Raw genomic sequence first — 22443 nt, forward strand, 5'->3', positions numbered from 1 at the left:
AATCAACTAAAAGCTAATGGCAAGAGGCCTCTGCCCACAGCAGGGAAGAAAGACAATGTCATTACAAAGCACTCCAAAGGGCCGGTGTTATCCTAGACATAGAAAATTAGCTTCTTTATTTTCATATTGTTTAGTTGCCTAGAAAAAACAGGAAACTGACAACCAAGATCATAAAGTGAGGGGTTTTAAACAATATAAAGCAAAGATTGAGACCAAATTTTCAGGTAGTCTTCTTGTCATAGTTTACCACTTCAGATTCTACCCACACATTATAATTTGCTCTGCCATAAAAATGACAAACATTTCAATGAATTTGGTCACAAGATAGAAATTTCTTAAGCATCCTGGTACAAAAAAAGGCTGTGGATGAAAAAACGTTTACAAAAATTAATAAGACCAGGATTCTTTTCTTAAAATGCTCCAAGTTTAACCATTTGATTTGATAGATGTGCCAAGATTTGAATTGCAAGGTAGAATCTGGGAGGTGTGATGGAATGAATGGCAAATGAGAAAATCCCTTTTATCTGAAGGACAGCTAGATGGCTTCAGGGACAGAGGGGCAATTGGGCAGGGTCACATGGATTAGTGATTGTTAGGACCTTTTATTTATGATACTGGGGTTTGAATCTAGAGCTGCTCTGCCACTGAGCTAATCCCCAGCTCTTTTTATTTATTTTAGAAATTTCAAAACAGGATCTTGCTAAATTGTCCAGGCTGGCCTTGAACTTGTAATCCTCTTGCCTCAGCCTTCTAAGTCACTGGGATGACAAGTGTGCACCACAGCACCTGGTTGTTAGGACTTTAAGTAAGCCAAGATAAGTGGAAGGATAGGAACAAAGGTAGGAAAGGACAGGGAGTGGCAGAAAAATCAAATAGCGCTAGTGGAAGAGGGGAAACAGGCTGGAAAAGTAAAATGGAGTTTAGAGTTCAGGGCACTTTTTAAAAAATTTTTTAGTTGTTGATGGACCTTTATTTTATTCATTTACTTATATGCGGTGCTGAGAATTGAACCCAGTGCCTCCCTCACACATGCTAGGCAAGCGCTCTACTACCGAGCCACAACCCCAGCCCAGTTCAGGGTACTTTTAATGTCCAATCAAAGAACCAAAGTTGAATCTAGAGGTTTATAGATCTAGAGGTTTATAGAAGATGCTAAGCTTTGTGAGCAAAAACTAGGCACCAACAGAAAGGTACTATTCATCTGGCAGCAGGGTTTAGGCTGGATTTAGGAGAGGATTGAGAGGAGGCAGGAGACCAGCTGGGAGTTCAGTGTGCTACCACTGTCTACGTGGAGGAGTGAGGGCAGGGAGGTGGATGGAGCCTGAGGGAGATCCCAAGGCAAAATGGATGGGGCCGCACCCGGGGCGTGAGGAGGAGAATCAGTGGTGACTACATTTATATCCAAAGCATGCAGCTTCAAAGTCAGGGCAAGAGAAGCATAACAGTCAGGCAGTTGTAGTTTCTGTATATACTGAATGATCAGTGGAAGAAAAACCAACCATTATGACTGAGGTGAGGGGCTACCTGCTCACATCTAGTTACAGAAGACTTGAATCTGAGAGAAACCAGAAAGGAGGTAGAGTGAATCAGTCCCAGATGCCCTAATGTTCTGGAAGGTTCTGATGCCTTTGGCCTCTCCAGTTGCCTTCATGGTTCAGGGTCAAGGCTTTCACTGGGTCATACTATGTATGGCTGTGCACTGGGCATTCTGGACTTGCCACTGCTCTGCTTCCTGACCCTCTGAAACCAAAAATGAACTGCTCTTTATTTCACTGCCTCAGGTTCCATCCCTGGACCTCCCAGTGTGAAACGTGGGAATGCAGGGAGCTCCCCTGTGTTAATGAAGGGGCTGGAGGAAGGAGGGAGGAAGCCTTCCAGGCCCACTCTTCCTCCCAGAGAAGGAGACCTTCACAGTGACCTTCCGAAGAGCTCTCCCTGCTTTGTTTTCAAATGGAAAGAAGTGACAAATTGTGGCTGTATAAGTTGATCTGAGGGGAGGTCAGGGTCATCACAGGATGTATTTGGGTCACACGGGTCTTTGAAGGGCCCTCAATTCGCAGCCGCTTAGCTCAGCGAAAGGCCAGCCTGGGCTTGCAGACCTGGCTCCCTCATAGCACCCCCACCCCCAGCATCTTCAATACTCAAAAGTGACAAAGTACAACCATCTTTTTTCTGATGTGGCATTTGATTAAGACACAATTCAAAAAGAGGATCAGACATTTGAGAACAAAGCATGCCTCATATTTATGGGTGGTCCTGAGTAGCACAGGCCCCGCTGGCCCTTCCTTGGGAGCAGAGGGTGCCCTTTAGTTGCTGAGGCAGCTGTTTCCTCTGCAGTCAATTTCCTGGTGAAGGTTCAATAACTTTCCCTGCTGGTAAAAAAAACTTGGATATTAAACTTGGCATAAATACTATTTAAAGTCAAAACAACCCCTTAAATTCAAGAGGCGGGGACAAGGGTAAAGACAGAAGAGGTTAGGTCTAAGCTCACACCCAAATTCCATGCATATTGCTGCCAAGTAATTTTTGATATAGTCTTAGAAATAAGCTGAGGTGAACTGGAAAGCCGTTTCTGAGATTTCTGAAGGTAGCTTTTCGTAAACTGAGAACTGAGACTCTACACAAGAGAAAGTCTCTCCACATGAGAAAGCTCTGGATCCCCCTCAGACACTGAGGTCCTAGATCACCCCAGGTTTTGGAAGAACCTCTGCAGGAGCAGCTGTGCTGACAGAGAGAAGCTGAAATGCTGCCTCCCGTGTGTGGCCTGTGCAGTGCCTAGCACCACCTCTCCCTCCTCAGCACACCTGGGTTCCCTGGGCTTAGGTAAATGCCACCATGTTACTTGCTCCCTTCAGAGTGTACTCCTCCTCTGCAAGGGACTGCTTCAAGAGCGGGCCCTTCCACACCTGGCAAAGAGTGGCCAGGGCAGTGGCTAGCCCATGCAGCACCTTTGTGCCAATGAGAGAAAGGAGTAACCACTAGAGGACCAATTACTAAAAGGCTTCCCTGGCAGAGGGTTGCAGCAGCCCCACTCCTGCCTGCTCCTGCAGGGGCCCTTGGGTGGGCATGTGGCAGGCACATCTACTGGCTTCGCTGACTGGTGGGCCTGATGCCTGATGTTTCTTACTACATGCATGAGGCATTTCATGGATCAAAGCATCTTCCCAAATGGAGATTATTTAATATTAATAATGAAGACTAGGAAATCACCTTCTTTTACTCAGTCTGAGGAGGAGGCTGTAAGATCAGATTTTTGAGGTAGTCATTCTTATTTCAGTATATAAATGCCACAAGAAGTATCTATTCTTGGTACTTTGTTTTATACTTTACCAGGGTATTAATTTGTGACCCAGACATTAACATTGAAAATTTGAAATATGTAAGAGGTAGTCCGAACCCAAACACCCAACTTGAGTTATTGGCATTTTAACTACTGAGGTAGTTACAGGGCTGTAAAAGAGTTCATCTCTGATTGCAGCTGTAACCCATGCAGTACCGAATTGAAAGAAGGGATGATAGAAGATGGCAATATAACATGAGAATGTCCATGAGTTGGTTTTAATTGGTAAACTGGCAGTTTATAGTGATAACTCTTTGGTGTGTCCACAGCATTGGAATCCAAGGAAAGTACATAAAATCACAGGAGCATTTAATTGGCGTACTAAACTCATTTTCTTATGTTATCACAGCTGGCATCCTCAGGTTATTAAAAGCCTTTAAGCCAGCCATCTTCAAAGAGATCTAATTGTCAATATGGTCTTTATACATTATTCCTGTTACCACAGAGTAGAAGAGATATAAACAGGCACTAAAATCTGCACAAATTTTCTGTACACAACTTTCTTGTTTCAAGTTCATGGAAGATCAGTAAATGTTAATGATGATAAAAAGCGTTCTTCAGATTCTGGTTTCCTTATTAGATGTACAGGGCAATCAACCCATAAAGGATAATTTATTAACATTATAACCTGAATCAGACTTAAAAAAAAAACCAAAAAACAAAAAACAGCTTGTTTGTTTAGTTCCAGGAAATTCTGTGATCTTTTTGCATGTAAGTAGCCCACAAATAGGACTATTTTTTGATATATAAGAACCAGGAAATATAATCCCAAGATCTGACATTCTTTGATGGGTAGAATTCTAGCTAGACAGTTCTGTGACACTTCTAGAAAGGTTTTCACACTCGAATTCCATGATGATGCAGAAAGGAGGCAGTCTGGGCTTCCACTGAGGTCTGTCAGAAGTGTGTATGTATTGAACCTCTAGGTCTTTTTGAGCATTAAATAATGATATCAGTTCCTTCCTAAACTCTGGCTTAATCTCTGAATCACTGATCCCTGATCCCACCTGAGCATAATCCATTATACTGGGACTCAGTTCTCCTTTAATCATGAAATCTCATGTTAAATCTAATTTCAGATTTCAAATTACTGCACTTTTTAAAAACTCACTATCTTTGTTAAAAAGTACTACAGGTAGCAAAGGTTACAATATATTTAAATGTAAATATGGCTTGTCTGTATATAATTGCCAAAACAAATCATTTCTTTACTGTTACTTAGTTAGTTCTAGAGGGAGGAAACTGCCATTACAGATACTCCAGCCTGGAATTTTTGTAAATGCTTTTCACTATGTGCAAGATTATTTTAAGCCCACTGCATTTTAATGTTATTGCCACAGTTATCATAGACATCAGCTACCAATTATGATAATGTTTTATTTACTTTATATATCAAGTAAAAAGCCATTTGGTTAAAATTATCTACTATATCTCAATTACATTGTAATAAGATACCAGCTAATATCTTTCAGGATAAAATCTGGAGTAAATCAGCTAAGTTAATAATCTTGATAATTTTAAGATGAAATAACCCTTTGTTCTCAAATTTAAATACTTCATATTTTTAGTATGTTTGTGAGCTAATAATGGAAAAGTGAGGCAACTCTAAGACAATGAAGTTTCCCTTACTCTAAGGGTAAGAATTAAGCCTGAATGTAGGTCAATAATCTTCAGAAAGTTGACAGCTATGGATTTTGGCCTGCTATGACTCTGGACAACTCCCATTAAGTAGCTCTTAAAGTCATATTTCATTCATTGTGAGCTTTGTTATCTTTCTCCCTATCTATCCCTTGTCTCTTTAGCCATGATGATAATTATAATAATATGAAAATACAATAATAGAACATCATTTTAGCATTTTAGAAGGAATTGGTGTTTTCATAAATAAGATTTCTAGATAACTAAACTTATTTTTAACTGAATTATAAAACATAAAATTTTATGCACAAATATTTTATGTACATATTTGTGGGTACCATGTGATGTTCTAATACTTGTATACTCAAGTTTATTAGTTATTAGAGTGAAAAAGCTTTAAATATTTTGATAGAAGTATCTATAAAATTTATAAAGCTTAAGTCAAATATAAAAAGTGTGCGAAATAATTATATATTATCGTGTTTCTAACATTTTATTAATGATGGTTTTGAGTTTTAGAATACTGATGCTCTTTGGATTTATTTAGCCATTCATTCATTCATCCACTCAACAAATTTTTATTGGGTGTTACTATATTCCAAGAACTGTGAAAGGAAATAGAGAGAGCAGTGAACATAGGCATTTGAAAAACTGTGCCTTAACCTGGCTCATGTTCTAGTCAGTGTGCACTATGGTCTGAGACTGTGTCTCCCAATTTTCATGTGTTGTAAACTTTGTCCCCAGTGCAACAGTGTTGAGAAGTGGGACTTTTAGGAGCCTAGTGGGTCATGAGGGCTCTTCTTTCATGAATGGATTGATCCATTCCTTTATTAAAAGATTATTGGCTTATTGCAAAGGTGGCTTTGTTATAGAGCAGATCTTTGTGGCATGCTTGCTGTTTGCCATGTGATACCCTCTGCCACATTTTAAAAGAAGCAAGAAGGTCCCTGATGCTGAGCAAATAACAGTACCATGCTCTTGGATTTCTCAGCCTCAAGAACCATGAACTAAATAAACCTCTATTCTTGATAAATTACTGTTTCAGGTATTTTGTTATAGTAACAGAAAACAGACTAAAATAATATACAGGATGTTTGCCTTTACAACAAGGGCCCTGACTGCTGTGGTTTTGGTTATTCCACATCTTTCCTTTGCTGTCAGTGGTCACCTCTTGCTGGCACCATCTCTCCTTTTGATCTGGGGTACCACTGTAGGTCTTTTCCCTAAGTATATGTCTAACCAATAATAAATTGCATCCCTGGATGGAGCCCAAACAGCTCATTACATGCCTGCTATAGATGTGCAGCCCTTCTGAAGAATTCTCCTATCCCTACTCTTAGTGTTTGAGGTTTTTCTTTATCCCCTTTTGTTGTTCATCTAATTCAGTTCTAATGATCTGATTCAATTATTGGACCCAAAGGCCTCTATTCCATCCCCCCACCCCCGAGGATAAATGTATGCATCTATATGCAAATGAGACTGTTGGAAGAGTCTCACCAAGAAATATTACATATTAATATTACAATACATAACATGATCTTTCTTCTGGCTGTGGTATATTTCCTGTTGATCTCTAAACCTCCACAGAAACTTTAAAATGAAGACACCAGCCAGGCACAGTGATACATGCCTGTAATCCCAGAAAAGCTGAGGCAGGAGATTGTAGGTTCAAAGCCAGCTTCAGCAACTTAGTGGGGCCCTGAACAACTTAGTGAGACCCTGTCTAAAAATAAAAAAATACAAAGGGCTGGGGATGTGGTTTAGTGGTTAAGCATCCCTGGGTTCAGTTCCTGGTATAATAAATAAATAAATAAAGACTCCAAGACTCAAAATGGATGAAAATCAGTTTCTTTTATGTTTTGGCCTTTGCCGAAAACTGCCTGGTAGGATTGAAACTGAACAGTAAATTAGACATAAACCCAATGACAAAACCAGGTGTCCTGATTCTTACCATATTACACAGATTTTTCCCCCTGAGATTCTGCTTACCTAATGAATGGAAAGAAATACTGAATCATTGAAGAGATCATGAGGGTGATCTCAGTTATTTATAAGTTCTCTTCCCCTTGAAAATGGAAATATCCAAACACACTGCCCAGTTCTATTCCTTCAACAACCAGTGGGCAGGACTAATTCTATAGAGGCATGTGACAAAGGATCAGGAGGCCAGGCAAAGGTTAATTTTATGCATTAATAGTGCAATTATTTCCTTCCTTACCTTAAACTTGTCAACTTCAGCTTTTGAACATGTTGCATGGTATGATAGCACCTGATTCAGAAGAAAAGAAAAAAACTTTAATAACTAAACAGGATAGCATTTTCTGAAATTTTAGTTTAACAATAATCTTTACTCATGTTTATCACCTTCACTTAACAGTGGATTTTAATTTATGGAAATAATTTTGTATTAATCATCTGTGACACAGATTAAAGGTTATTTTATAACAAGATTTTTCTATAGGTAGTTATTTCATTAAAGGGACATAATGTGACTCAGGACCACAGTTACCAAAGGATACGAATACTTACCTTGTGAAATGCTCTGAAAATAAGTAAAAAGTTAGTGTGTGTCCTGTGGCAGATATTGTGGGTCGCTAACTAAACTTCCATTCCCTTGCCTATTCTCACTTGCCTGCTTATCTTAAGTGGGATAGACTACATTGTTAAATATTTGAAACCCATTTTTGTAGAGGATTATATTCCCTTTCACTATTGACATCAGCTGTGGCATGTGATGTGCTCTGGTCAATGGAATGTGAGGGGAAATGACAGATGCCACTTTTGAGCAGTATTTTGAAAAGCGATCACATGGTTCTGACATCTCCCTTTTCCCTCTAGCATGGGAAGGACATGACTCAAAAGGGCTGCACTTGCAGCCTGGAACCCAAAATAAAGACACATTGAGCAGAGTCACAGTCAGCATGCAGCTGATGACATGTCACGCGAGCAAGAGATCAGACTTTGTGGTTTATCACCACATCATAACTCACTGCAACAGAGGCTTAAATGTAAAAAACAAAAACAAACACAAAACAAAACAAAACAAAAAAAAACAATTCACAGGCTCTGAGCAGCACAGGATAGTCAGGTAAGGTGGTCAGATGACCCTGCTCTGGTCAGGGAAATGTGGGTGGGAGTGTTGGGACTGCCTCTTTCATTTACTTTTCCTTCATCTCTGGAATTTAGTTGCAGGCCCAGAGGCAACTAAAATCTGGTGCCCAAAAGGTGCCACCCATGAGTGTGAATGCCAGCTAGTGTGGACAGTTGAGCAGGAAAGGAAAGAGGAAAAAACCTGGCCATGGGCTTCCCTGCCCCAGGATCCTTGTTTTGTGGGACAAATAAACATACCACCACACGTTTAAGCCAGAATCAGTATGTTACAAGGCATATATACGTACAAGTGTATACATGTATGATGTATACATGTTATATGTTTTATGTAACCATACTCATTCCTTATCTATACAAATAAAAGAAAAAGTCTGGAAAATCCCTATACCAATCTTAGAGAATCATAATTTGGCTCTGAAAAGTAACTTAACCCTTCACCAATCTAATTAGCCACAGAACTCCATTTTGGGTTACTCGTTAATCTAGTAACATGCCAAACTAATAACTAAGAACTCGAATAAACATTGACCCAGGGCACATACTGTGTGATTGAAGTGTACAACAATAGACAAAAACAGAGACAGTGTCTCATGAAGGTTAGAATATAGCCTCTTGAGCCACGCTGCCATACCTAACTCCTGCAAATTTGGGTAATCTCTTGGAGCTTCATTCACAGAATAGTATATCAAATAGTTCTGTAGAGTTATCTCCTGATTAGCATCAGTAAACTATTTAAAATCCAAGGTTCTACCTGAAAACACTAACAAGGGGATATTTTCATTAATGTTAATTGGAAAAAGAAGTAGAATGCATTGTAAGATCTGTAGCAACTTCCCAAGACTTAATGAAAATACAGTAAAATTCACAGGTATAGATATGACAAAAATGACATTAGGTTGTAAGTTGTTTCAAGTGTTATCTTCTAAAGTTTCCTTGAATTAAGTTATATCTTCTTTTTCTTTGCAAACACTTTTATGACTGACTTTACTTCTTTTTCCACCTTTGGAAGGGACTCACAAAAATGTTGTACTAAGAGATAAATATTTTCTCTGAGGCTTGGTTATTAAAAATAAAGCAATTTTCTACTGAGAACCTGGTACACAAATAATCTATTTATAATCAAAATATTAATATTCAACTAAGACACTATCCAATGGATATTTAGTTATGTATCATCATATGATCTTCATTGATTCATAATTCTTAATAGGCATTTTCAATGCAAAATAAGCAAATAGACTTTGGGTTTTTTTTTGGTTTAACTTTATTATGAAAAACCCTAATTTGTCTATGGTTTCTTTATGTTCACAAGTATCTTTTTGCAGGTTAAATCTTCAAAACTTGTCTTTATTTACCCTCCACCCCCAAATAAAAACAAAACAAAACAAAACAAAAAATCAAATTCAAGTTGCAATTCAAAATCTCTGCCACGAGGTGGTGCTTACCCAGGATTTTAGCATATAAAGCTTACCATCTCTTGTTTAAAAATTTCCCCACTTCCTTTATTATTAAAAAAACAAAACAAAACAAAACAAAACAAAACAAAAAACTAAAGGCTATTTGCTCCACTAAATTGAAACTGAATGAGTGATGTAAATTATTATTACAGATGAAGATTTTTCTCCTCATTTAAAATTAGTTTCTTCTGTTTGTTATTGAGGTGTATTTCTTTGTATATTTGGGACTTAAAATCTCTATCAGATATATATTTCATAAATATTACCTCCTAGTCTGTGATTTATTTATTAATTATTTTTTATTTTCTTGAGATGGGGTCTCATTTTTTTGCCCAGGCTGGCCTCAAACTCTTGGGATCAAGTGATCCTCTGGCTTAAGACCCCCAAATCTCTGGGATTATAGGCATTCACTGCTATACCTGGCTATTTTAATGTCTTTTAATAAACAGAAGTTTTAAATTTTGATTTAGTGTATTTGTCAATTTTATGATTATTGTTTCACGTGTCCCTTTGAAGAAATGTTTTTCACTTCTTCCCCCAACTTGCAGATATCTTGTGCTGTTTTCCAGAACTTCATAATTTGTCTTTAGGTGTATGATACATCTGAAATTAAATTTGTGTATGGTGTAAGGTTAAGACTTAAGGAAATAAGTGCCTTCATTACTTGCTCATGATTCTCAAACTGGAGTTGCTCCTCATCTTGATCATTGCCCACCTCCCCCACTACACTGTTATATCCCCTGTTCTTAGGAGTATGCCTGATACTTAGTTAGCACTCAGTATGTTTGATGAATCAAGGAGTGAAAAATAAGCTCAACTTGAAAGAAAAACATCTCTATTTCTCATAGGCTTTTCTGTTTGTTTATTAGTGGCCAGAATTGGTGCCAGTTCTGGATGAAATCATACTATGCATTAGATATGAGCAGTACATGTAGGGTTATTAGATTAGGCAAATAAAAATACAGGATGCCTAGCTAAACTTGAATTTTAGATCAGCAATAAATACTTACACTACTTGGGACATATTTATACTAAAAAAATGATTTGCCATTTATCTGAAGTTCAGATTCACAAGGCATGCAGTGTTTTATCTGGCAATCCTACTTCTACCCACTCTAAATCAAGAGGGCTGGAAACAAATCAGGAAAAAGGTTGAATCATTCCAACATATTCTTGTTTTTCGTTTCAATACATCACACATCTCCCAGTGACTTTTTCTTCATAATATTTAATAGCAAGTTTATCAAATGCCTTGAGTCTGGAATACTTTCTGCAATGCTGTTGTTATGAGTTGAATTGTGTCTCCCACCATGCCAAATTCACTTTCTGAGTTCCTAACCCTCAGAATGTGGCCATATTTGGAGATGAGTTCTTTAAAGGCATAATTAAGGTATAATGGGCTCATATGGGTGGGCCCTAATACAACATGACTGGTATGCTCATAGAAGAGGAGATTAGAGACAACACACAGAACTAAGAGGTGCTCAAGTAAGGACGCAGCAAGAAGACAGCCATCTGCAAGCCAAAGAAAGAGGCCTCAAAAGAAACCAAAGGTGCTGATACCGTGGACTTGGATTTTTGTCCTCCATAACTGTGAGAAAACAAATTTCTAGTGTTTACTCCATCCAGTCTGTGACATTTTGTTAAGGCAGCACTAGCAAACTAATACAGCTACATAATCTTATTGACCTAATATGTGTGACAAAATTGAAGGGAATAGATCAAAAGCAATTTCTGATTACCTTTAGCATAGCCAATATTCAAAAGAAAATCATTATTCTTACATAAATAATATTACATGTTACAGTTAGTAACTAAAAATCAAGCAAATTTCTAGTTGAGAACAAAATTTAATAAAGAAAGGTATATTTTTCAGTATTACATTTAAACTTTCTTAGATACATTAAAGATTTCTTCATAATTCCAGGCTATATTAATTTGATAAGCTTTTTGAATTTCCTAAATTTTATATTTCATAGCAATGATCTAGTACACCATAAGCTTTAGAAAATTCTCTTTGATCAAGCAAAAAAGTTTTAATCAAATGCTTCATAATAGTTTTGAAGAAAGAGTCATTTGCAAAATCTAATGATATGTATACTGTCTTTATGAGAAGCACTGGTAGGTTATGAGAACTCAGTCATAACATACACACCAGTTAATTTTTTTGACAGCTAAATAAAATGTGTATAAAGCTTACATACAAAAGTAAACAGTTGATCCACAGAACACTTGATGAATGTTAAACTTTCACAAAAAAATTTCTATCCCAGATAGATTTATTTTTTGTATGGGAGTTAATTTACAAAATATTTTAAAGTTAAAACCAGTGACTCCGTTTTAGTGGTGAACTCTGACTTAAGAATTCTTTATCGTTTCTAAAATAAATCACTATTTGCAAAACCCTACAACTTCAATCAACTTTTGGATTGAACTTGCTCCTGAACCAAAATGAAAAAAGCAAGATAAGGCAATCATCAGACCCACCAAAGACAGAGCAAAGAAGTCCATTTTTGTGTTGAGTTTGCACAGCAGGAAAAAGACAATTAAATATATTTCAAAGGGAAAACAATGAGCAGAGCTATGAAATAGGACACTGTATCAAGCTTTGGCCTCTGCCACACGCAGTTCAAGACTAGAGCCAAATGCTTGTCTTGCAATCCCAAAAAATGCCCCAGAGTAGTTGAGGGCACACCTCTTACACCAATTGTTTTGATTGTTAACTTGTTATGGATCTGGAAAGTTGCTACTGAATTGAGAAACAAACCATTGAAGAAACCAGCAGAGGGAGTATAAATGTAAAGAAACCACTTAACAGAGTGGAGGAACAAAACCCACTGAGGACCCAGACTGGCTCTCTAGGACAGAAAAGGACTGAATGAGTATTTACTGATATGTTTACAGCTCTGGTGGTAAAGTGACACTTGGTAACTCTTGGAAACTGAACTGACATCAAATTAAGCTAACTTGGTCTGAAATAAAATCCCAAATAATTTATATTCTCTGAAGAGATAAAGAAGCTTTGCTGTCAGCAGTAGTAGTCCTCTAGCTAGAAAAGGTAACAAACCCTAAGAGATGAAAAGCCAATTTACTTGCAATGACCTGACAGAAGTGTCATCAAGCTGTGTAAAGCATCATACTCCAGGTCTTCTTAACAAGCTGATGACAGAATTCAAACACATGGCTACTGAATGGATGTGCTGAAACTGAGAAATCCTCAGTTTCCATTGTCAAATATTTACGAAACTGCCTGCTGTCTACTGGAGTGAGTGAGAAGCTCAAATCATATTTCAGATAACTGCGGTCTGTTATCATGACCTTTGGAACATTTCATTAAATCAAAATAGCTTTAAAAATCTAAAAACTTGAACTTTAAAAATTTAAAATAGAATTAAAGGTGTCTGCTGAATCTGGGGCAGTAAATGCAATATTTAATCAATTGTCTGAATGACCTTAGGATCAGCTGCTTTTTAGTTACTACATGTGGGAAAGAAGGGCAACACTTGTCATTTGTATCGATGTATATTTCTGGGGTACCTACTATGTAGAAGTCATTGGACATCTTATTACCATCCTGGAAAATACATTTTCTGTGGAGCCTCTATTTTCCTTGGTTGCTAGTTGCTGTAGAAAGCACTGTGCCACAAATGGCTGTTGAAGCCTAAGGAGGGGCTCAGCTGGAAGGTGTGCTGTGATCGATTAGTGATGTATTCCAAAAACACTGGGAGGAAAGAGTGGTGGTATGTGTGCTATGTGGCTGCAAGCAATGGAAACATAAGACGAGCCCTACAAGATTAAACTCAGTAAGGACTCTGCTGATGAAAGATGTTTTAATCAGTTTTATTCACTGCTGTGACTAAAGACCTGACAGGACCAATTAGAAAATTTTGGGGTTCATTGTTTCAGAGGTCTCATTTCATAGACTCCATTGCTCAGGGCTTGAGGTGAGGCAGAGAACATCGTGGCAGAAGAAAGCAGTTGGGAACATGGCACCAGGAAACAGAGAGAGAGCTCCACTCAGCAGGAACAAAATATATACCCCAAAGACACGCCCCAAGAGACCCACCTCCTCCAGCCACACCCTACTGCCCATAGGTACCATTCAGTTAATCCCTTTCAGCAGATTAATGCACTGATTAGGTTAAGGCTTTCATAACCCAATTGTTTCATCTCAAGCTCTCACCATGAGCTTTGAGGTGACATCTAATAACTGGACCATAACAAAACAGATGTAAAGATATATTCTGAGAAAATCACAGATATCTAAATTTCAATGATCAAAGATGTACTTAAAATATAGATGTAGTTTTTAATCTTCATTTTCATTTGCATTAACAAAATTTGTATTGGAGATCAACCTATTAGCTCTGAGGACAGCTTCCAGTCCTTTGTGATATAAGAAACAGGGACTGCAGGTAAGGAGCTAAAAGTTCTCCATTTAACTGATAGAATGGTACAAGAAATTGCAATTAGAAGAAAGTACCAAGTTCTTCCTGGGTCAATCTTACTGGGTACTTAAAAGAATAGCCTTGGTTTTGAAAAAAAACAAGTTCAAATTTATATTGAAATAGGAAGAAAACAAATGTATCTATCAAACTGTGCTCAGGAGGATAAGAGTAAAAGGAACTTTTCAAAGAGTTTTGTAGATGAAATCTGCCTTCACAGAAATCTGCTCCCGTGCCCACAAGAGGCTTTGACTTCTGGATTAATATAAGATCTGTCCATCTTGGCTGAATTCTCCTACAAGTAAATTTCTGGAGAGAATAAATATGCAATTTTTGCATTTTGTTTCGTCAAAGATGAGGGTCAACTTCTTCAATGGTTTGATAGACCCGTCAATTTAGGATAAGGAATGTGTTTATCACTTCTTCACCCCAGTCAACGATTTAATTTAATCACCATATCATTACTCAGATTAAAATGTAATATTAGGGATTGTATTCCAAATCTCAATCTACTTTTTAAAAGTACCCTAAAACTGGTTTCATAAGTATAAATATTACTGTTAGCTAGTGTATAGTCACAGCACTGACATTCATTTGTACCTGCCCAAACTCACCCTTTGCCCATAAACTGCTAACTATTGGTACCCATGCATTTGCCAGAGGATAAACACTCTGCAACTTCATTCAAATTATGATGTGTGGCAGATTAAGAAGGTCACACATCCTTGGATGCGTGATTCCACCTATGAGAGGTGGAATCTTTGTCCCTTCTTCATTCTGGGTGAAGTACATTGTGGTGGCGTCACTAACAAGAGTGTTTTTGGGCCAGTAGCCTGGGCCCAGGACTTCAGAGCCTGGAAGTTTCTATTTCCTGGCTCTTGAAACAGTTCCTCTTGCAGCCATGAGCCACTGTTTATGAGATTCATTTACCTGTGAGAAGCTCAGCCACATGGAGAAACCTGAAGGATGAGGTATCAAGTAGAAAAAGAGAGACCAAAGAGCACTATGAAGTCACATGCCTGATTGAAAAAGCCACCATGAAATAACCCAGAGCAATGGAGTAGGCTATCCATAGTCTGAGATCTCTGAAACCTTGAGCCAAATAAACTTTTATGCTTCTTATCAGGTCTTTTTGTCCTGGTGGTGAAAAAGTTGAACAAAACAGTGTCACAAGTTAATACACTAACACTGGGAAGCAGTATAGCTTGGCATTGGAGCATATGGACTTTGGGTCAGCTTGAGCTCATAATCCTGGTTCCACTGGTTCTGTAAACTTTGGCCTAACTACTAGTTTCCTCATTAATAAAAGGTGAGAAATATCTGCATTTTCCAATCACTTTTCCCTGGTCAGACCAAATTAAAGGATTCCATCTAACTTCAAGGGAGGGAGGAAGTATAATCCTACTATGGGTCCTGAAGGCAGAGAACCAGAAATATCTGGCTGTAATGGTTGCCAAAATGGGCTGGGCAGTCAAGTACAAGTTGGGTTATAACTGTGTTTAAAACCAAGGCAAATGAGTCTATCTATGAACTCTACCGCATGAATTTTGTGGTTTATTGGATTTTTGTTTACTTTCTGATACTCTTCTGTGTTACAAAGAGCTGTATTTGGTAGATAAGATCTCCAAATAGGTAAGATTAAAGTAAACATTTAGTTATCATTTATATTTAACATATATAATACATACAGTCTATAACCATTAAATAGTGTTGCTTTGACTAAACACGTTCTAATAGCTACACAAGAAAATTATTGTAAGAAAAGGATAATGATTGCCTTACTTCTGTTACATAACGGTCAGGAAATAGTTTTTAAATTCAATCATTTCAATGTCATTAAAATGAAAGAATGGCTTACTTCTTTTGAAAAAGTTTCATGTGGTAATGATTCTTCTGTGTTTTTTTTTTTTTTAAGTTTTTAGTAGCCTCTCACAAAGGACCTCAACCATTAACACTTAAATTTAAAAGGTTTTATGATTAATTCTTAGTGTGATTCAATATGACTCTATACATATGCATATTGGACTATAATTTATAACTGTTTTAAAATAAGTGTTCTGTTCCCACAGTAGCATTACTCCCCATATTCTGTTTTAGAGTGAGGCTGTTTTTCTTAATCATAAAGGTTATTAAATGTATCAATGTTTCACAAATGCTTTTCTAATGAACTCCTTGCTTACTTGCTTTTCTCATTTATTAAGAACAAAGGAGGACATAACATTCTTTTGAACTAATTGAGCAAACTAGGATTAGTTATTTTTGCTTCTAAAACAACTATAGTATGTGCCAAACCTGCAATTTATATATCTGGAGCTATTAGTAGTCTGATTTCATTTAATACCATATTTCTGGTATCTCATTATTACTTATTTAAATGTACTTATTTTCTATATCTCTCCCCAATGATTTTTGCATAATCAATAGGGCTACTGTCACAGTTGGTGTATCATTTGAGAAAGATGCATTGTTTATCTGCATTGGTTACACAGGAACACCATGGAGCACTTTGTGTGGCTTTGTTTGGAGTTCTCTTTGGAGTGAAAAGTAAGGAGTGACCAGGCCTAGTCTGGGCCACTGTAAAACTGACTGGGGTCATGGGATGACTGGTGACCACAGAACAAAGGAAGCCCAGTGGTAAGACTAAACAGGACCATTTCTAATCTGTTGAGCCAATGTTGGTGGCCATATAGGTCAGATTTGATTTGAAGGAGTAGATGAGGAAATGGCATCAAAGCAGTTAGGGCTGTCTAGATCATACATCATCCATGCAATCAAGACACATCTAATTTGGGTGAAGCACTTAATTTGGGTGTGCACACAGTTTCTGTCTTAGTGGATTTCTTGTGGCAGTAGAGACTGACACCGGACAAGCATATGCCTGGAAATGACTGCTACAAAGTCAAGAAGCAAAATGCTGAGAGACACAGTGGTTGTGGATGGGAGGGTGTGGGGAGGTGGCTGGAAAGGTGCATGGGGATGGGCTTCTCTGAGAAGGTGGTATTTAAACTGAGACCTGGAAAATAAAAAGAACCGGCCAGCTCACGGGTTGGGGAAACACCTTTGGGGTAGCAGGAGAAGTAGGTTGGAAGTGGTGCGAGAGCGATGTGAGTGAGGTGGGGAGCCCACAGGTGGGGTGGAAGAACTGGGCGAGTGCCGGGGCAGCCAGGGCCTGGAGGCTGAGGAGGCATGTTGCTGGTCATGGGAGGCCCCTGGATGGTTTTAGGCAAGAGACCAACATGTAATGGTTAGTTTTCTCATCCCTGGAAGCACTTTATGTGCCCCTCCTTGATCACACTCCACCCCAGAAATGGCCACCTCTCTGACTTCTGTGGTATTCATTCCCTTGGTATGCTATGTGGTATTTCCTGCACTCGACCTTATATAGTGGATCCCCAGTCTATATAAAGGATGACACTGGCTGCTTGTGGAGGGCGGGTTGGAGGTGGGCATGAGGGGATGTGAGAGAGACCAGGAGGGTGGAAGTGGACACCCGGATCTCTGCAGCAGTGCACAGGGATCTCCCACCCAGAAAGAGAAGGACCAGAGCCACAGGTGTGCTCAGCGCTGCATTCTGGAAACGATACACCTGGGGGACAGGAAAACAAGTGGGGGGAAGGTTTGAGGGTCCCATGTACAGGTACACTGGACCCAGGCATAGGACTGCTCTCTCTTGTGTGAGTGCCTAGAGCCCCATTTTCCACACTGCTGGCTAATTCCAGAACCCAGTAATGAGAAGGAAAAGGAGAGGCTGGACCACTTTCTGATTCATAGCTTGGCAGGACTAAAACTGCAGATGGTGAGTTCCTCTACTTGACTATGAGGCAGGGCTGAGGAAACATAATACCTTTAGATTTTTCAGCCAACAAATATGTGAAGAGTATCAGTTATGTTTTAGGAACATTCTGGGAGCTGGGCATACACCAGTGAACAGAAGAGACAAAAATTCTTGTCAACATGGAGCTTACAATGTAGAATGAAGACAGGACAGCAAAGCTAAAGAAGTAAAAATGATAGCATGCAATGAGTACTGTGGAGAAAAACAAAGCAGGGAAGGGAGATTGGGGAGCAGGGACGGAGGGGTACTTGCAAATTTAAATAGGACTATCCATGAAGGTGGTAACAAATAGTGTAAATAAAGACCTGAAGTTGCAGAAGGAAAGAGACATGTATATCAGGGGGAGAGGGTGCAGGATGCAAGTGCAATGTGGCAGGAATGTGTCTAACTTGTTCAAGCATAAGAAAGGAGGCCAGTGGAACAGAGCGGGCAAAGAGGAGGGTAACAGGAGGTTAGAAAGGAGCCAGGGTTTGAATCATATTCCATTTGCCTTTTGCATAATACAAGTGTAGGCACTTGTTGGGGATAAGAAAAATTTTCCAAAGGGAAGCATATCTAATTGAGTCCAGTGCACTCGTTAAATTAAAAAAAATCTCTCTCTCTTTTTCAAAGATGAAAGGAGTTTCTTCCTCATCTCTGCCAAGTTCAGAGATGCTGTTACCTGCACAGAGCCATATGAGAGGCATCTTTCTGGGTGTATAATTTCATTCCTTGGCAAGCTGGGTATAATCCCCACCCTGCTACAACCCCAAACAAATGCATGCTCTTTGTGAATATCTGATTTTTAAAATGGTCTTTTGGTCCCTAGTTTTATTTCATGCAATGGATTTAATCATTTGTGGGCAGATAAATGCAAGATTTGGAGAAGGGTCTATGTAGCCAAACCTGGAGTTTTTGGCTAATGGAAGGACTGTTTTTTGATGGGTGACTTTTTGAAACAGAAGTAAGAAAATTGAGGATTTGAAAACTTATTTATGCGGATCACATGGTGGCATTCAATGTTAGGGAAAGGACTGAAGCAGGTAAATGCTGCTCTGGTTCCAAATCCTGAGCTGATGTTCTGTTGGTCTTTCCTTTGCTTCCTTTTAAGCACAGGTGTTCTGGACATGAGGTGATTGTTACCTAATGGGTGAGCCATCTCAGAGTTTATCAGTATAAATGAACGGAGGTCAATTGGGGCATGGATAAGAAGGGTGGGCGGGCTTTCACACTCCCGTTTATAGGTGTCTTTTAAAATGCCTTCATGGGTGTCTACAGCCAGGCTTCTCTTTCCACTGGGCAGAGGATTGAAGATAACCCTGAGTAGTTTTAGCTATGAAGTAGATTTTAAAAAAATATGTGTCCCACTCACTTAAGACCTGCTTTGATGAGGTCCCTGCATCACCAAATACTTCCAGACTTTTAATTAGGCCAGATGACACAAAAGTCCAGCAACTAGCCCCTGGGGTTTGTACATAGATTAATTTAAAGCTTACTATTTTTTTAAAATTTTAACCTTTATTTTATTTATTTATATGTGGTGCTGAGGATCAAACCCAGTGCCTCACACATGCCAGGCAAGCACTCTACCACTGAGCCACAACCCCAGCCTCTAAAACTTACTATTAATTATTTCATCAACCCACACATATATTCATATAAACATATTTTTCAATGCTTTAAACTCTTAGCTACATCAAGCCTTTTGGAAAGATCTAACTATGCCTTTGTTACAAGATGATAGCAAAGGCAGGTGATGGAGAGAAATACTCAGAGTAGGAGCCTGGCTAGGGTCATGATGCTCAGGCACTGGCCTGGGAGTGCAGTACTGCCTTAGATCCTGGGCCCAGAGTTTTGAAAGGTTCTACTTTTTGAAGGGCTATCTTTGGTTATGGTCCATCTTCTTGGGAGAAAAGTGCAGGGATCCTTAGGGACAGGTTACTAGATTATGTTCCAGGTACCTGGGAGTCCCTAGACTAAATTCCAGGTCCCTCAAATTCTCCATATATCCCATGCTCCATTCCCACTTCTAGGACTTATTCCCCGATTATGGTGTTGGTGGGTTGTTTGTAGGACTAAAGAAAAGGTTTGTAATGTATAGTTTACATGGTTCAGACATGTACAAACCCAAACTCAGTGTAATATGGAGTGGGGAATGAGGGAAGAGATGCAGGTAACCTTCGTCTCTTTCTAAATGGTTTATAGACTTGGCTCCACCTGGCTAGATCCATGTGTGATTTCCCACCTTGAAAGCAGCCTCCTCTTACTGCCTTAGTATCAAGGCACTGTCAAGATCCTGACCATTCCAGCCAAAATGAATGCCAGTATTTTACTTGGCCAACTGGAAGCCTGGGTTTCACAAGCCAATGATTACAAGAGAAGCCAGCAAGCTAAAGCAAGACTATCTCACTGTGGAATGATCAACTTGACCCAACTTAGATTCAGCATTTGGTTTGGATAAGACTGAATTAAGGATCAAGCTGCTGGAGCTCGGCTCAGAATCTGACTTATTCTAGAATCTGTATTATAAGCCCAAAGCATTAGGGTTGACAAGAATAGTTCCTTACTGATAAGTTAGTAATTTTCAGTGAAGTAAAAGAAGAGGAGGAAAATCTTTTCTGAGGGTGTTTTATTCAACTAGAGCTTTTGAATTAATGGGCTCTTCATCATTTGTCCCTCAATCTTACAAGCCAGAAGCACACCTCCTGGTAAAGAAAGTAGGCCCGTTACCTTGCCACTCTTCCCACCTCCATCATAGTCAGCCAAGGAACAATGGCAAATGCCAAAGACACATGCCACACAGTATGCACAACATAACCCTTTGAAATTCATAGACCTGATCTTAAATCTGGCTCTGCTACTTGCTGTGCAGTTATAGACCTTCCTCAGCAAGTTTCTACACCTGCTGAGCTTTTGTCTGTTCATCTGTCAAGTGGAAAAAATACTGTCCACTCCATGCTGTTTTGGTGCAAGTCCAGTGAGCTATATGTAAAGTGCATAACATAGTGCCTGACATATGATAAACATTTAATAAATGTAGCATTTTTAAAGCACCAAAAAATAACATCGTAAAACTGAAGAAAGAAGAGCATAAACCAATTAAAGAAACATTTTCAAATAAGCCAGAATAAGTGCATCCAAATAATATTTCCTTCTTAGGGTAACCATGGGGACTATGTTAACTTACTCCAAACATTCTGGTATGTTTGGAAACTCTGTCCAGGATCCTGAACATTCTCTAGACCATGGCAGTGGTGACAAATCCTTTGAAGGTGGATTTGATTTCGGCAAATGATCAAATATAATTTAATAGAAAATAAAATGAAAACATGCTCAACATTTTGTTTTAAAAAAACACAAAATATGATTACCAAATACTGAGATTAATCTTTTTCTCTGTAGGTGCCAGGATGTTCTGTCTAAAATGTCAAACTAATCATGTTCCTTTTTTGGTGAAAATCCCTCAATCCTTTGAATAAAGTTCAAATTCCCTCATGTAGCATGAGTGTCCTTTGTGATCTGGGCCATGTCCAGTCTCACGCCTGCCTCTCTCTGCTGTGCCCTTGTCCTAGCTATCCTGGCCTGAACAGCATGCTATTCAGCCCTACTTGCTCCCACGACTTTCCTTCTGCCTGGAGCACTCCTGCTAATCTTTCAAACTGTATAGCTCATTGCTACTTGTCACTCAGCAGTTACCCTCTCTGCAAAGCAGTTATGAAGAATTCTCTGAATTACTTGCCCCTCCTTCATGCTTCCCCTGACATTGTACCTACCTCTTTTCCTGGAACTCAACACATGGTGATCATGCTTTCTCTTGACACTATCTTCTTCTAGACTGAAATTACATAAAGTACCATACCACGTCTTATGAAATTTACATAGTGTCTATCATGTTGTTTTAGTGAGGGTTGAGTTTTTGGCACATAGTCCTAATTCATTCATTATATTATTGATTTCTTAAAAACCTCATGGATCCCATTAAAGTGTCTGAAATATTTAAATGATGGTAGCATTCTTAGAAATGCAAAGAAATCCCCTGTTAACTACTTGCAGAGAAATGCCACTTGTTCATATCCATAAATTCTTTCTGTTGTTGTTATTAAGAAATTACCTAACTGGATTCTCATATAAAATGGTATTGGATAAAGAAAGTAGTAGTAGTATTATAAAATAAATATCTATGAGTATATAAATAAATGGAGATAAATGGAAGAGAGAAACAGTCAGATAGGCAGATAAGACAAATATCCTGTACAGAGATATTCTAAATAATTTGTATATATTCTTCCTCCTCAAGGAACAGAACACAATTCCCTACTCCCTAAGTATAGCTTTGTGCACATAGCAACTTCCTTCCAAAGAGTATGGAATGGAAAACAGGGAAAAGAGTAAATTTATAGTGAGGAAACTTGACAGGCACTCCCTTAGTCAAGGTTAACAACCATGATAAGTCATTTTTATAGTATGTACTCTTGATATGATGTGATGCTAATGGCACTTTATCTCCGTGAACTTCCTCACCAAAACCAACAATAAGAGTCAAACTATGAGAAATCTTCAGACAAAGTCTATTACAGGGACATGCTACAAAGTACCTGACCAGCACTTCTCAATACTGTCATGGTCATCAAAAAAGGA

General features: G+C 38.6%; 1 protein-coding gene across 3 annotated transcripts in view; it reads right to left on the reverse strand.

Moving 5' to 3' along the window:
- Positions 1–22443, reverse strand: part of PDE11A (phosphodiesterase 11A) — a 369784-nt gene that overhangs the window by 129563 nt on the left and 217778 nt on the right. For all 3 annotated transcript variants that reach the window (XM_079132189.1, XM_079132190.1, XM_079132191.1), the window contains exon 10: positions 7197–7247. In XM_079132189.1, the coding sequence (XP_078988315.1) occupies positions 7197–7247 (51 nt within the window). The remainder of the gene's footprint in view (positions 1–7196; positions 7248–22443) is intronic.

This window comes from Sciurus vulgaris (assembly GCF_902686455.1).
Source record: "Sciurus vulgaris genome assembly, chromosome: 3".
Classification (NCBI taxonomy): domain Eukaryota; kingdom Metazoa; phylum Chordata; class Mammalia; order Rodentia; family Sciuridae; genus Sciurus; species Sciurus vulgaris.